At 54.6% G+C, this 16,300-nt stretch overlaps 2 protein-coding genes across 2 annotated transcripts in view; both read right to left on the bottom strand.

Moving 5' to 3' along the window:
* The window catches only part of ttv (exostosin glycosyltransferase 1 ttv), a 75,310-nt gene extending 60,614 nt beyond the window's left edge, over window positions 1-14,696 (bottom strand). The window contains exon 1 of the mRNA XM_037226035.1: window positions 14,345-14,696. The gene's annotated coding sequence lies outside the window, so the exon portion shown is untranslated. The remainder of the gene's footprint in view (window positions 1-14,344) is intronic.
* Window positions 9,814-11,693, bottom strand: LOC119103175 (cyclin-dependent kinase inhibitor 3-like). Its single transcript, XM_037226622.1, has 3 exons — window positions 11,685-11,693; window positions 10,113-10,206; window positions 9,814-10,058 (listed from the first exon to the last, which is right to left on the bottom strand). The coding sequence occupies exons 1-3, from the start codon at window positions 11,691-11,693 to the stop codon at window positions 9,814-9,816; spliced, it is 348 nt and encodes a 115-aa protein (XP_037082517.1).
* Window positions 14,697-16,300: the final 1,604 nt, after the last annotated feature.

Raw genomic sequence — 16,300 nt, 5'->3', positions numbered from 1 at the left:
GCTGTAGCACGTCCGAGGTCCGGTAGGTCAGCGGACGGCGCCAGATGGCTACTGCCAGTGGTTATGGGGAACGCGTGGATTAGCTTACTCAGGACCGAGTGGTTGAGAAGGCGAGTTCCTCCGCCCGAGGCAGTGTCCGCTGTCGGAGCTGATGTCGGATCTGGCTAAGGCGCCCATCATCGTCGCAGAGACGGGCACGGCCGAAAAAGGGGCGCCAGGCATATAGCCTCGGTATCATCGACCCAGCTGGCCCGCGCGGTGTCCTTGAATATTTGCATAATTTCTCTCGTCACACCGCTGCTTAAGAGGCTGAAAAAACGACTTAAGAATTCACATCTGCTACTGATGGGTGGCTAGCTCGCACTCACCGCGTGTTTCCGCTGCTATGGTGGAGGCGGGACTATGTGCGTCCACTTGACTGTCCTGCCAAGAGGCGAAGATGCCACAAATGTGTAAACGTGTGGCACTTTTCCAGTCTCCGTTAGGGCCAACCTTTTGTGGCAGGGTGCGCGCATACACCATGAGCACGGGCATGGTATGGTACACCACATGTCACCGTGAAATACATGTATACATAATAAGTGTTGTCTAAAGTATTGGATTTGCGATCAAACGGAGAGACAGTGGACCGAAATGGTGCACAAAATGGCGCCTTGCTTCCTGTAGCTTCCAACCACCCCGCAAACTATGTCTTTCTAGCCCTGATACCTCAAGATCGCAAGGGGGGGGGGGGAGGGGATTCGCCTCTTACATTTACAGAGAATTCCATCGGATGCGGTCCAGCGCGAGCGATTTGCAGGGGCCCTCCGGTGCTCGCGTTAAGTGGGCGGGCGCTAGCGGTGGGATGCAACCAGCTGCGAGCGACAGTGATGCTGGCTGATGTCCGTTCCAACTCGATGGTTGTTGGTAGGGAGTCGCCCTCTACCCCTGGCCCTGTCCAGGTCCCCGCCTCGGCAGGAGCTGCCTCATTAGTCCGCAGGCTGGCGGTGGCGACCAGCTCCAGGTGGCCGGGGGACGTGCCAACCGACAATGTCCAGAGTCGCGCGGCGCGACGGAAGCGCCCGCTGCCGGTCAAAGGTCAGCAGCCATGCGGCTTGGACCCGATCGAGGCCAGCCTAACTGGCGCTGTCAGCGATTTAATATGTTGGCTGACCAGCGCCGTGCGCACCGGCACGCCCGTACGCGTGCTACGTTCACAGTCCATGCCGGTGCCTGCGTCAGTCACATCCGCAGCCGTCCAGATGAGTCCCGCCACCCGCAGACATCAGAGGCGCGTGATGGTGGACCAGGCCGACCTGCCGCCTGGCAGCCGCCTGAGGTTATCCTCTGCCATCCGAGATGAGGTCTGCAGGCGGACGGCACGTGACGGTAGGCGACGCGAGGACGCCCTTGGGTGGCCGCTGGTGCAGACGCCAGAGGAAGTAACGGTACCGTCAGACCACGTGTCGACTCGCGACAGGTGAGCAGGCCTGACGCAAAGCTCATCTCCACGCGGGAGATGCCACGCTGAGTACGGGTCTCACAGTCACACTCCGAGCAGGACGCTGCGGGGTGTCAATCACTACCGGATGCCTCTCACCGGACGGAGCTCCATCCCAGCTCGCGACCTTCGCCGCGCACGACCGCTTGTTCCACCACCGGACCGTCAATTGGGTTTGACGTTCAATGGAACGGCCCTCCGGTCCCGCGCGCTGCAGAGCCCGAGGGGTGCTGAAGCACGGCTGCAAAGACCGAGGGGTGCTGAAGCACGGCTGCAGAGCCCGAGGGGTGCTGAAGCACGGCTGCAGAGCCCAAGGGGTGCTGAAGCACGGCTGCAGAGCCCGAGGGGTGCTGCAGCACGGCTCCAGAGCCTGAGGGGTGTTGAAGCACGGTTGCAGAGCCCGATGGGTGCCGAAGCCCGGCTGCAGAGAGCCCAAGGGGTGCTGAAGCACGGCTCCAGAGCCCAAGGGGTGCTGAAGCACGACTTCAGAGCCCGAGGGGTGCTGAAGCACGGCTACAGAACCCTAGGGGTGCTGAAGCACGGCTCCAGAACCCTAGGGGTGCTGAAGAATCGCTGCAGAGCCCTAGGGGTGCTGAAGCACGGCTCCAGAACCCTAGGGTGCTGAAGCACGGCTCACGACGCGCCCGCCACACCTCTCGACATGGCTGGCGTGCGGACCAGGTGCAGGGCTGCTATGAAAGCATCATATGCGAGTCATTAAGGTCAAAATTGTGTTTGATGTCACCACCGTAAGACTTCCTGAGGAAAATCGTCTCACACAACACGCTCCAGCCGGTCGCCAAGACGACCGCTCCGCTACTGAACTTGGCACTACCTGACAGCCTGGCGGTTCCGGGGTTATTCGTGGAAGCTGTCGACTTTCGTGCTACATTCATGCCGTGTTTCCCACTGGTGGGAGCTCCGAGCGCCATGCTTCTACTGAAGTTCCAGATGACGACGTCCAATCTGATCGACCGGCTGAGAGCAGCGAAGCCTTTCCGCGGTGGTCGGCGCTGATGACGACGTGGGATGTGACCGACTACCTCAGCCAGGTCCGCGATGAGAAGGAGCGAGTGTTGGAGTGCGCCTCCAGAGTTCTCTCCCCGGTGGAGCGTCGATACCCGTCGACGAAGGAGGTCCTCGGCAGTGTTCGGCCCGTGAAGGGGTGGCACACATCACTACAGGTGGCACGCACACCTGTGAAGACGCTGACTCCTTCCCACGACCCACGCGAGGTCAACCCCACCGCCTCCTCCCCAAGACCAAACGGGCTTCCGTATCGCACGATGACAAGCCATACTGATCGCTCGCAAGTTTAACAAGCCCTACGAACGGTCCTCGGAAAATGTGGCGGCGGGCGAGTTGTTTAAGCTTCCGGTGGGTGACGCACCGTGGCGCGAGCGCCGATGTGGAGGTCGTTCTGCTGCACGAGCGGGCTGCGACGGCCACCAGCGGCGGGCTGCAACGGCCACCAGCGGCGGGCTGCTCCGGTGGCCGACGAGGCCGTTCCGGCAATGGATTCCTGCATCCCCAGCAGCCGTCATCAATGACGTGACGCTACGCCTCACGTCCTGCCAAACTGTTGGACATGAGCGGATCCGTGCAAGATCGCTGAACTTCCGGAACCACTGGTGAGTGCCGACAGGTCTTCAAACAGGGCTGTTGGTATGACCTAGCGTGGGTCGTGGGAAGGAGTCAGCGTCTTCACAGAGGTATGTGCTACCTCTTCACAGGCCGACCCCTGCCGAGGGCCTCCTCCGTCGAGTATCGATGCCCAACCGGGGAGAGGGCAGGTCTTGAAATCCAGAATAATCGGGGCACATTGTTTGCCCATCATGTTTGACAGGGGCTGCAGGACTTTGTTAAATTTCCTTCAGTTTCAAAATCACGCGGAGGCAAGTTAGGGATCTACAGTAATTACGATGCAGATCAGAATCTGATATGCAGGCAGCAGCTTCACATTGACCATTCATTACCCTTATTGACTGCAACGACTTCCCATAACCTGCCAGCGAGGGAAGACGAGCTACCTGTTTTATGCTCTCGAGCTTAATGGTGTATTCAGTGCGCCACAACGGAAACAAAGCCTACTGCGCCCATATTCGTACCTTACTGCAGAAAGCGAAACACCGCATCGAGAAACAATGCCGAAAAAGTTCACTCAAATCCACTTTTTCATATTGCCTTTTTCTCGAATAAACATATTGCTACACAAGAGGAAGTCCGAAAGCCAAGAATGTCTAACTTATATTTTCCATGTGTTACATTCCTTTGAAATGCATGAGCTCCGCAAATTACTGCAGTGCTCGTAATAGTGTCACTATGGGGTAGACAACTGCTCAGAATGAATAATGTTTACAAGCAAAGGGTATTATTCTTACACGTTTCTGTCCATTCGAACGTCCCAAAATATTTGCTTTTATAAACTAAGGATTTAGGACACTCCATGCATTTTTTGGACCACGTTTTGTGAGGTCCACAAGTTTGGCCACGGTCGCCGTTGGTGATGTCAAGTCAATATCAACTTTAACGTTTAGGTTAGCTAGAAGAGTTAACGCTCAGCAACGAAACGTCACAGTTGACATGCAGGTTTCATTGGTTGAAAGATGAGACATTTTACTTCACATGACCCATGGTTGCATTTGTCCCCCCCCCCCCCCCCCCGTTGGCCGCGGCAGTTTTACCATGCCGGAAAACTGCTATATCACAAATCATACGAGCTTTGTTGTGACTGACCACGAATGTCGTGGAATCCATATGGCAGACTCCGGCTTTGCAGATCGTTCGTGACTGCTTGCTTCGGTTGAGTGACTGCACCAATCTCGGCGAGCCCTGTTTGTAAACATCGCGGCACTGCTTCGGGGCACCATTCTGGCGCGAGCAGGTCGGCAGTACCAGGCGTGGGGATTCCTTAGGGGATTGGCGTGGCATGGAGGATCGTGCATGGAGATGTTGCAGTGCCAAGCGTGGCGATTTCGCGGGGATTAGCGTCACGTAGATGATCGCGCATGGGGATGTCGCAGTACCAAGTGCGGGGGTTTACTAGGAATACTCGTGCGGATTAATTGTAAAGAATAACTGATGCCTGCCTATGTCAAGCCCGACTATCAAACACATACCAGTTTGCAACGGAGGCGCCGGTTGGCTCTCATCTGGAAGCCATTTTCGACTCGTGCGCCTATGCAATTTGTGCCTTTTCAAGTGTACTGGGGCTGGTTAATGAGATTTGTTGAGCACCAGCGGTACAAGACAAGCCCAATTCAGGCTTTTAAAGTTGTACAGCGGTGGAAAAAAGCACTTTCTTGTCGTGCATTGGCACAATGATCGGCAATGCGACAGATCGGCATTCTGCCACACAAATTCGTTGTCGTCACGCATCCACGACCACGAGGAGGACAGGAAGGTGCTTGCGCACGGGTATGACAGGAAAAGCGCAAACAAGGCCTGGCCCGAGACAGATGTGCATGCGAAAAGCTATCTCTCTGTAAGCAGCATGTGCAGTAATGGTAAACTGGCTGGTGCATTATAAATACAGCAACAGTGCAGTTTTTCTACCTCATTCTGAACACAGACACCGTCTTTTACCCAAGTGAGGGCCAGCGCAAAAACACAGCTTCGAGATCCTTGGTCGTCTGACGTTTCTGATGCGTAAGGGTCATCATTGTCAGGTTGGGACAAAGCTACATCATAGTTAAGAACATCGCTGACGTGATAGGAAACTCTGAGCGGAAGTTAATCAAACGCTCCCCGGCTCAGCGCAATCAGTCCTGCATTTCGCGCCCCCCGCCCCCCTCCAGCGCAAGCGGTCCCACTCTCCAGCAGGGGGGGGGGGGGGGGCAGTTCGCATCCGCTGGCAGATCCTCTCCAGAGCAGGTCGACTGGTTCTGGCTGACTGGTAATCAGGTCGACTGGTGTTCTGGCTGACAGCCGCTGACCTGATGCGGCGCTGGCGCCAGACGGCGGGTCCGCCAGTCGTCCGGTTGGGTTTTGCCCCTGGGGTTTTCCCATGGATCAGTTCTGGCTGGCCGAATTCCAGCAGTTCTCGCTTGCGAGCCGTCTTCGCCACGCGCGAGACCTCTCCTGCACGCTGCAGGCCTGCGGTTCCGTGGAGCGGCTCAGCCACACGATCTAAGGCGCGCGCTTCAGGGGAGCGTGCCGCCGGATAATGCGGGCCGGCCCGGGACGTCGGCGCGCTACGGCCCCGCCGCGTCGGTGTCCCTGACACCCCGCGGTCGTCACGTGCGCACAGCCCCCGCCGGGGCTTAAAGAAGGCATACGGCAATCCATATCAGGCGTTCAGCGGTCTGTAATCGCAACAGCATCGGCTACACAGAATTAGAGACCGCGTCATATCCTGGAGACAAATGAGGAAGGTCCTGCCCGCGGCTGATGCTGCCCCTGAGATAATTGCATATGACAGCCATGGACGCAAACAAGCTCGTTGAGGGAAAGGGACACAGTTTGGTAAGGCCCCTTCCCCCCCCCCCCCCCAAATGACTGAATATGACCCACTCTATCTCGAGTGAGCTCGATGCTGTACGCCTGCTTTAAGAAGAGGGAGGGGTGGCGGAGAGGTCAAATGATGACGACCAGCGCCTTCATTTAGCGGCCGCGTGTAAATCAAGGGACTAGCATTCCCAGACGAGGAGCACCGTAGGTGGAACACTAGAGCCCGTCACCTTTTCTGGTCAAGGTCCGAAGGGCCTTTCCGTAACAGCCCCGGATACTGCGTGCTTACTGGCTGTCCCCCCCCCCCCCCTCCTCTCCCCCGAGGGGGCCCTGAGGAGGGATGCATCGCACATCGGTATCGGTCACCTGTCTGACGCAGGGGGCCATCTGAACAGAGCTGTTGGCTCCAGGCTGACGCGAGGGCTCTCACTGACCCAAATGATTTATTGCCGGCACGGGCGATCCGATCATTGGCACAGAGATCTCAGTTCGGTCTATCGGGCCTTTGGCTCACCTGGGGCGGAGGGCCCTCGCTCGCTAGCCGAGGCGTTACTGAGGTCCACTGCCCAGCAGAGGACCCTCCCTTCCATTGTCTCATCGGGCCTTTGGCTCAACCGGGGCGGAGGGCCCTCGCTCGCTAGCCCAGGCGTTACTGAGGTCCACTGTCCAGCAGAGGACCCTCCCTTCCATTGTCTCATCGGGCCTTTGGCTCAACTGGGGCGGAGGGCCCTCGCTCGCTAGCCGAGGCGTTACTGAGGTCCACTGCCCAGCAGAGGACCCTCCCTTCCATTGTCTCATCGGGCCTTTGGCTCAACTGGGGCGGGGGGCCCTCGCTCGCTAGCCGAGGCGTTACTGAGGTCCACTGTCCAGCAGAGGACCCTCCCTTCCATTGTCTCATTGTGAGTCATCCCATTGTCATTTTGCATGTCTCTATTCATTGTCAGAGAGTCCTGCGTATCTCCTGCATATCTGCATCTCCGCATATCTGATCATTTGCATATATCTGCATAGGCATCTGCACATTTCTGCATACCTCCTGTCATTGTCAGAGGACCGATCAACGCAAGAGGCCTGCTGACTTCCTGGCTCTCGTCTCTGTCCCTGGCCAACAGGTGGGCTATTGGCCCACTCGGTGACACTCGGTGACTATTGGCCCTCCTGTCATTGTCAGAGGACCCGACCAACGCAAGAGACCTCCTGACTTCCCGGCTCTCGTCCCTGCCCCTGGCCAACATGTGGCCTATTGGCCCACTCGGTGACCCTTGCCGACGCCAGAGCCCGTTGGGCACCGCGTGCCTCTGGTCGATGTCGGAGGCCCCTATTGTCTCTTGGGCCCCGGACAACGCAATGGGTGTCCTGCCAACCCCAGGGGTGTTCGGCCAATGCAAGGGGTATTCTGCCAATGCAAGGGGTGTTGTCAGCTGGCATTCTCGGCCTCGCTCTTGTTTGAAAATTAGACCCAAGGGGCCGGGTGTTCGCTATTGGTGGCGGATGACGGACACTGGAGCCCTCATTATCACAGGAGCCCTGGTCAGCGCAGAGGCCCTCCGATTAACATTCGGAAGCCCGGGTCAGCAGGGTCGGGGTCCCTTAATATGACCTACGACCAGCCCGTCGGGCTCTCCAATCGGCTCCGTGGTCGCCGCTGCCGCCCCGCGCCCCCGACCGCGCCGCTGATGATAGCGGCCGACAGGCCACGGCGCTTGTCCGTCCCACTGCCGCCCGTAACAGCCGTCCTCACGACGGATGGGGCACCGACGTTTATGTGCAGTGTGTAGGGGTCTAGATAATAGCTATAAGCTGATTATCGCTGACAAGAACTTGCCCGATCGCCTGTGCGTCAGCCACTCTCCTCAGAAGTGAGACCTCTCCCTGCTTAAGTAAAGCCTGTAGAAGGGATGGTTAAAGTGACCGAAACGTGTACATTTACTATTCTCCCCCTCCCCCCTTCCCCAAGCTGCTGGTGCCTTCTCCCCGAGTCTTGGGGCAGCCTCCCCAAATGTTGGGCAAGCCATGGTTGAACGTGAGCCAGCCAAGCTGAAAACCCTTTTTACACGTGACTCGGAAAATGCACCAGGTCAGGTCAGGTCACCAGGATCTGACCTGCCACCCAGATATTGTACACCAGGGTGTTGTTCGCTTGTAGACTGGGCTGTTGTTGACTGTGGGCCGGGTTGTCGCTTGTGGGTGAGGTTGTTGGCACAACGCCCAGATGACGTCTCTGAGGCACAATTTGGAAGTCGTCCTTGCAATATCTCTGGTGAGAGGCCATCTGCCGGATTGCTGCTGGTTCAAATTCTGATGCTGCGACTGTGACGGGAACAACAGCGTGATAGGCTCCAGGCATGCACGTTCACAGCCCAGTACCCAAGTTAATGACAAAAATGGCCCGTAATGTGCCGGAATGACAGTCAGATGTGCCATTACGGGAGATACCAACATGCCAAAACCGTCTATAGCTGATGTTTTTGAGCGGGTTGCTGGACGCCGCGCCCTAGTGCGGTAAAAGTACACATCTGAAGTACACTGTGGTACAGCCCTCGTGCAGAATCAGACAGTGTGATAACTCTGCAGCCCTTCCCCCCCCCCCCCCCCAAGCGAACCGACCACAGGCAAGCGGCGGAAGTGGACCGCCGTACCCGCCCGTACACACCGCGAGGCGGATGGATCAGACAGACATCCTCTAGCCGAATGCCGGCGGCTCCAACTCATAACGAATGAGCGCGAGGCACTGCGCTTGAAGGAGACGTCCCGGTTATGGTGCTGGCGTCATCCAAGCTCGCGGCAATACGATAACCTGCCTTGGTGGTGCAGGGGACTTACGCAGGTGCGCCAGGACTTCAACTCGGTCAGGTTGCCACCTGCCGCGAGGCCGCGATACGGTCGTGGTTATCACCGCCCAAAGCTCGAAATTTTATTGAACACAGCCATCCACACACCACACTGTACAACTTCACTGTCTGCGTACACGTATGGTGTGGTTGCATTATGGCATGGTTCTTGCCACACACTCCTCGATAGTCGTCAGAACACAGTCGATCATTCGTTCAGCCGGTGAGCGCCACAGTGACAGAGCTGCGCCGCACAGTCGTCATCCCGATGGCCGTGCACGTCGCATGCCAAACGCGAGAGTGGGAAAGGCTCGTCGAAATGCTCGAAATCGTCATGAACACGGTCGACCATTCTTTCAGGTCGTGAGCGTCGTATTGCATAGATGCGCCGCACGGTCGTCACCCCGACGACCGTGTGGTCCGCTGGGAACAAGCACAGCGGCGCGGCGCAGAGTGTGCAACGTCGCCGCGCTGCTATTCATGGCCAGTCATCGCGCAAACGCATCGCACGACACCCGCCGGCCTGTGAGGTAACGGCAGGTTCGTTAGATAATGGCGTACCTAACTGGGACTGCTGCACGTTCAACCAGCGGCACGACCTCCTTACCTTGTAGGTACACCAAACAAGGCTGTTAAAAAACGCGTTTCAAAAAACCCTGTACGCGTCTTACACACATCTCTGGCGTGAGAAAAACAAACCTTTAGTAGTCCAGTCGGCCACGAGATGTCGGCGCGCTGCCGCCAACATAGGGCCCCGGGCTACACGGCGCACTCTCTTCACTTGTTTGCACTTAATTTGTACTTTGTTTACCACTCCCAATCGAGGGTGAGCGTGATGAACCAGACGCATGACGAAAGACATCAGTGTAACAAGTAAGAGAATGCGGTCATCGATGCCCGGCGTGTTACCCCGCCAGGACGCTGCTCGCGGGCTGTACACAAAGTCAAACAGCGCCACAGTGACGCTCCGGTGATGTCCTGTTCACCGGCCTCGTGCGGCGTGTCGGCTCATCTCGGCGTCGGTCGCTGCTGCGGCGGTCCGGCGCCGCACACTTACCGAGACACCGGCCGCGATTCGGGCATGGCCATTTCGGCCAGAAACTCGTCACGCACCTCGCGATACTCTTGGATAAAGTTAAACTGGCGCACAGACTGAACAGCGCGCGGGCCGCGCAGCCGGCGTACCGCCTCGACCGCCTCGTCGGCGGTCAGGTCCTCGTGCACGTGCAGCAGCAGGCAGGCAGCCACCGTGCAGGAGCGGCCCAGGCCACTGGTGCAGTGCAGCAGCACGCGGCCGCCTGCCTCCAGCGCCTGCACGGCCGCGTCGAACAGCTGCAGCAGCTCGGCCGGGCCTGGCACCTCGCCCTCCGCCACGGGCCGGTGGCAGACGGCCAGGCCGCGTGCCGCGTACTGCGTCGCCAGCTCGGGCACGCCCAGCTTGGCCAGCTCGGCGTCGGTGCAGAGCAGCAGCACGGCCGTGAACCCGTGCGCCGCCAGCCGCTCCAGGTCGGCCGTGAGCCGGCGGCCGGGCCCGCCGGGCAGCGCCGACAGCGCCACCGAGCGCGGGTGCCCGACCACGGACAGGTCGAGCCAGCTGAGCGGCAGTGCCGCCGGCGGCGCCGGCGGCGGCGCCTCCTCCTGCGGCGCCTGCTCGTCCTCGGAGGACGGCTCGGAGCCGGACGGCGGCCACATGGCCCGCGGTCGGGTCGGCGCCGCGCCGGTCAGGTCGGCGCTGGCTTCCGGCGTCGCCACGCGCTGAAACGTTGGGAGCACACAATAGAGCTCGGCGCCCTAGTTCTGTGACCCGACGCTTCGACCTGACCTGACATGACCTTACCCGTCCCGGCCCGGCCCCGACACCGACTGAGCCGCGAGCACGCCGCGCCTCTCGCCCCGGCCGCGTTCAACGAACGACGCCTCGAGTTGGCGACAGGTGACCGCAGCACCCAGCACAGGCCAACTACCCATTTCGCGCTCGTGCGGTCAGGACGCGATGAGGGAAGCAAACCGGCACTCGCTCGCAACGAGGCATTTTAATGGAACCGGCCGGCCGGCACGCTCCAGGCGTTCTCGACATGCGGACGTGTTTCGCCCCTGCCTATCGGAAAGACTGTTCAGGATTTCGTTGCCTTCCGGGCTGTCACCTGTCATTTTGTGTTGCGTCTTCTTCGGCCATTTGCACACAACATTCCAATTTTCAGAAACCTCTTCAAGCTTTCGCAAGCCATTCTTACAGAAACCTCTTCAAGCCTAGCACTGGCCACACGTGGTTACGCCGCCAGTAGTAATCATGCGCAGCGAACAGGCCCGTCATCTTCTGATCGCCGTCCCATTTCGTCCATACCTCGCACGAGGCGCCTTCATATCGGTGATGCCCCCGATCTCCTCGCCTGTCACAGGGCGCGACCGTCCAGGTCTTCTTGCAGTACAGAGCGAAAGAAGATTTTGGCCACCATGGATCTGCCAGACCTAATGATCGGTCCGTTAGACAAGCGGATGTACCGGCTTCTCTTGCACGACAGCACATATCTGGACCTCTTGAATACCCTTTGGGCGACATCGAAAAGTTGAACAATCTTTCCGACAGCACTGCAGGCGACATGTCCAGTGACCGCGGATAACATAAAGTTGCGTTCATTAACCCGCAACAAGCCAGACTAAGCTCCCAGGAACCTCGATCCTATTACGGACTCGGCGGAATGCAGTACCCGTGTTCAGCGAGGGCAATGCAAACGCTATTTCCCCGACATCATAACATATGCTTTGACTCAAATTTCATCGGAGATGCGTTTAAGGGGTGACCAAAATACACTCATACCCAAAGGCCTCACGCGCTGACCCGTTTTCAGTTCCAAGGCGCAAAAGGAAACGTTTGGAGGTAAAAGCAGTTAAACAAGTTGACAAGAACGTGGAATAAGACGTACAGAGTCCATAACTTAGTATTTAACACAAATAAATCTAGCATGCAAAAGTCGACGGCCTCTCTGTAATACTTCGCGCAAAGTTAATTAATTAAAAAATGCTTATCTCGCAGCCATCGAAAACAAAGACCCAAAACAATGCACACGCCGCCAATCAGATTCAACGACAATGCTGGCGAAAACAAAACATAACCATGTCAACTTCATCAACGACGTTGAGTCATTGAAAGCCCCATGTATATTTCGTGTATTTTATACGAGGCTGGGTAGCAACGCAACTTGGAAAATTGTCATGGATCCCATCGAATTTTCTGGAATTACGAGTTAGACCATTTACTTTGCTGAATCTAAAGGCAAAGAGTGGTTCACTGGGCTAGAAACCAGTTCCAAGTTCATACAGATAACTTTGAACACCACACCGATATTTCAGTCTGGCTGTACCGCTATGGCGTCCATGTGCAAAATAATGAAAATTTCCAAGTCGATAGATATTCTGCAACTGGCTGGCACAACTGGCTCAGAAACAATCAAGATGACAAATGTAATGAAGAGAAAAAGAGCTAGGAACCAGCCTTGACAAAAGGCATCACTCCTTATAAACAAAGTAACACCACTAATGGGGAGCAACAACACATCCACTTTTAATGGCCCTTGTAAGATGTGTCACACAAACATTATACACAACCATGTGAACGTTATATTGAGTCCCAAAGCAACTGGGCTTGATGGGAATGGCGTTGTGTTGTGATGCACGTGCCATGTTTAATGCTGATGTTTTCTTTCATTTAAAGTGTTTTTACATGAATTGATGTATATGAAAAGTGGCACCTTTGTTGAGTGCCACCCATTGTCCTATTATCTCTCAAATATAAGCTAAATAAAGCTGTAATGACCCACAGCACTTGGATAACTTTGTACTTCACTGTAGAAAATTTGTACTCCATCAGGAAATTCTTTTGAATTTCCAACCCTGTGACACAAAGCAATAGTATGACAACAAATATCTGTTAAACTCAATGCCAATCATACATGCTTTTTATTCAATCATTTATTAATGAGTTAGGATGATATTGCCAGTGTCATATTTTAAGCCTTCAGTACATATAAGAATATACAAACTTAGATTGCTACTGTAATGCACTTACAAATAGATCACAGATCATCTTCTAGCAATTTGTATGCCATGGATGTGCCTTGGGACCACCTCAACCCCTTTCAGAAAAAAGCATGTGGCAGATCCAGTGCCACTTTTCTGGCTTTGATGGCCTAGTTTATATAGGATATGTCATACCCCCAAAGCACATAAACCTGTGTGCACTGTCATACCTAACCCTAAGTCGGGGAACCTAACAATATAGATGGATGTGGTGAGTTCTAAGGCATGACAGATGTAAGCCATTGTGAAACTCTGCCAATGATACCCAGCTGTACTTCAAACTAGATGAAGCCATTGGATGTAACTAAGTGCCAGCTGGCCTCCTTTTACTAGGTACCTGACACCAGAGAAGTCTACTCTCACTCAATGGGTCAAATCCATGACCTAGCACCTGTGCTTTATGTCCATGGCATGCCAAAGGCCAGGGCACAATCCTTAATCATCACTTCCAATCCTGAACTATCTGCTCCAGCAGGTCAAGGAAACCAATGGCCATATTTGTTGACCATCCATATCAAATCAATGCATATCTTCAGTGTCCATGGTCTGAGACAAGTTGCCACAGCTGCTTCCAAGATGATCCTGGTGTTAAGCACCATGCCATTACATTTTGAACAAAAATGGGATTGAACACTACCCTAATATACAAAAGCCTGACTCATCTCTCTGTAACACATGGCTATTGTAAAATGGGCCTGTTCTACTATGAGCAGCAGAAGCTGATGGAGTTTGAAAGCCAGCAACCAAGCTGGTACAGGAGCTTTCTTGAATAGCATATATTAGTATGCCAAGGCCATCTTGGCCCACATCCACATAATAATTGAAAGCATTTAGGAGGATGGAAGGACATGACCATGTCCTATCAGAACCAAAATGGGAAAATTAACTTTAACAAGTTCTTCCTGTACCCCACACCATCATCACCAGCAAAATCCTGAAGGTAGCCACCAATCCTCTACACAGCCCTACATGGTCTGATGTAAACATCTCAGCACATGAAACCAGCCTGCTGCAAAAGTGCCATTGCTGCAAGCAATGAGCATAGCTGGGTAATAACACTCAGTCCTGTACAAATCTAGAGTTAGAAAAACAGTTGATCATGGGAACCCACTAAAGTGTCTGCACTGCTTGTTCCTAACATGGGAGCAATAGAAAAAGTTGTGACACTCAGTCACCAATTATGACAGTTTTCAATCAGGATGAAGTAGATGAAAAATAAGAGGCTCAAAACATACATATAACTATACAGCCTGTTCTTCTTTGTTCCATCCTCACAACTTCCACTGTTATGATCTGCACAGCAGCCATCCTACAACACAAATGGCAAAAACACTAATTTTGGTGATCTTAAGCACCATCACATGGTACATGCATTTGCCATTTTCAATGCAATGAGCATGAATTTCATGTTGACATTTTGACACCACTTTTCACCACTGCCAGATGACAAATGGAACAGTTGTTGGCATGAACCCAGCATCATGGCAAATTTTTAACTTGCACATACCTTTGAGATGGTGAGCTTCCAAACTGCTACACACCTTCCAGCTTAATTCATTCCAGCACAGCTGTGCTGTCCACCATGGTCTTCATCGCTTTCGTACTGATCCACTAACATTACTTTATAATTTAGTTAAGTACTTCACAGAAATACCAAGAGGGCGTGAGATGGCGTAAGCCACAAAACACAAAGATACAAGATTTGTGAATTATGTCGTTAATGCTCGCCCATTCTCCCCTTCCGCGCAAACTCGCGCAACCACCCCCACACACCCTTCTCAACGAGCCTCCAACAGCGCCAAGGCCGCGCAGGAACGACGCAATAGTGCCTCCCCAATTGTTTGCGTTAGCAGACGGCGTGTGATGGCGCACTTCTGCGCAGCGATGAGCCAGCTGGCGATGGGTTGGCTACAACTTTCTCTTCTTTTCACCCTCCCAGCAGATTAGCCGCTTAGCAAATGGGGCTTCGGCGCTCGCCGCGGCATGGAAGGCGCTGGAGCATGCATTGCTTTGAAGGGTGTTGCTCCGCACGATGTTTCTATTAATACGTAAGTTTTTAACCCAACAGCCAAGAAGTCGTTAGAGGCTAGTAGCTTAGTCCACGTGTGTCGATCTGTATTCTTTTGTGAGGTTCCTGGCCCCCTCCCCAATGTTGAGTTGTCCCCCCCCCCCAATGTTGGCTTGGCCCCCAATGTTTTTGGCTGGGATGCTTTGAAAAACGTGGGCGAAAGATGATCTGAGCACAAAGGCTATCGTCCCCTGGTATTTCGTCGTTGTGGCGTCTCGTCCCACACTTAGCGAAAAGTAACGGTTGTTCTCACCACCAGATACAAATACTAACAGCTGAGCGAAGAAGTGATGCAATAAACTTCACATATCTCGCAGCATGCGACACGCAATGGTTTGTGATGTTTAAGTGAAAAGCTCTGGGATATGGGAGTGGCCTAAGTCCTTCATGGCTAACCCCGTCCCCGTTCCCATAACCAAAAGTGCGCGCCGCCTCCCATGACCGCCATAGAAGAGCACCATCGGCGCCCTTTGGCGCCCTGAGCCATCATGTGCCGATCACAACAGACGCGGGCATTCAGTGCCTGCTTCCTGTGTGGTGAGTACTCAGTGGCAGTGACCCCAGATGAGCTGTGAACATGAGCGTTGGAGATGAGCTGTGAGCATGGGCGTAGAAACAGGGGGGAGGGGGGGGGGGCAGGGGCCATGGCCCCCCACTTTTCAAGGGGGGCGAGCAGTGTTAACTGCCCCCCCCCCCCCGCCCCCACACACACTTCAGATTAAGTTGGCATTTGGATTAATTTTGCACTACATTAAATATACATGCCGATTTACCTAGTTCACCAGACATCGCCCTTAAAATGCGTCATCTCTTTCGTTTTGTCATTGGCCATTGTTTAGTATTACAGCCACAAGGCCGACGCCGCGCGGCCTGGAGACTGCAACGCCGGGCGTCGAGGCTGTTATTGCTGACTTGCAAGCGCGCATGTTCAACACCATATTACATAGTTTTCTTATCAGTTATCAACTCTGACAGGGTCGTGAGCATTTTAAGACAAACATGGGTTAGCCATGTTAATACAAATTAGGAACCCCATTTCATTTAAAATCTACAGTCAGGGAGAACTCAATATTTGAAGAGCACAAAAAAAAACACGGAACTGGTGTCTATGTAACAATTATCGGACCACCTGCGGTGATCAGGGATGCCGTTGCGCCAATGAGGGTTCCTGTGCTGATCCGGGGCTAACTGCGCGGGTCAGAAGGCCTCCCGTGTCAGGGATGGGAACAATGTGATTGATGTATCCTTCTAATAGCCTCCGGATCGACCAGGAGATCCCGCCCAGTGCCACCAGAATGATAGCCAGAAGACATTTCGCGATGGGACGGAATGGGCTCTCGGCTCTTGACCGGAAACGGTAATGTACCGCTGGTGTTCTACTCAAGAGGCCCCTTG

The sequence above is a fragment of the Pollicipes pollicipes genome, unplaced genomic scaffold, assembly GCF_011947565.3.
Source record: "Pollicipes pollicipes isolate AB1234 unplaced genomic scaffold, Ppol_2.1 Scaffold_5724;HRSCAF=6776_pilon_pilon_pilon, whole genome shotgun sequence".
NCBI classification, from domain to species: Eukaryota; Metazoa; Arthropoda; class Thecostraca; order Pollicipedomorpha; family Pollicipedidae; genus Pollicipes; species Pollicipes pollicipes.
This window is presented reverse-complemented; position numbering and strand designations above follow the sequence as displayed.

Coding starts and splice junctions, on each gene's coding strand:
- LOC119103175 (XM_037226622.1), bottom strand. Junction 10,059..10,112: donor GGCGGAGGGCGAGGTGCCAG/GCCCGGCCGAGC, acceptor CGCTGGAGGCAG/GCGGCCGCGTGCTGCTGCAC.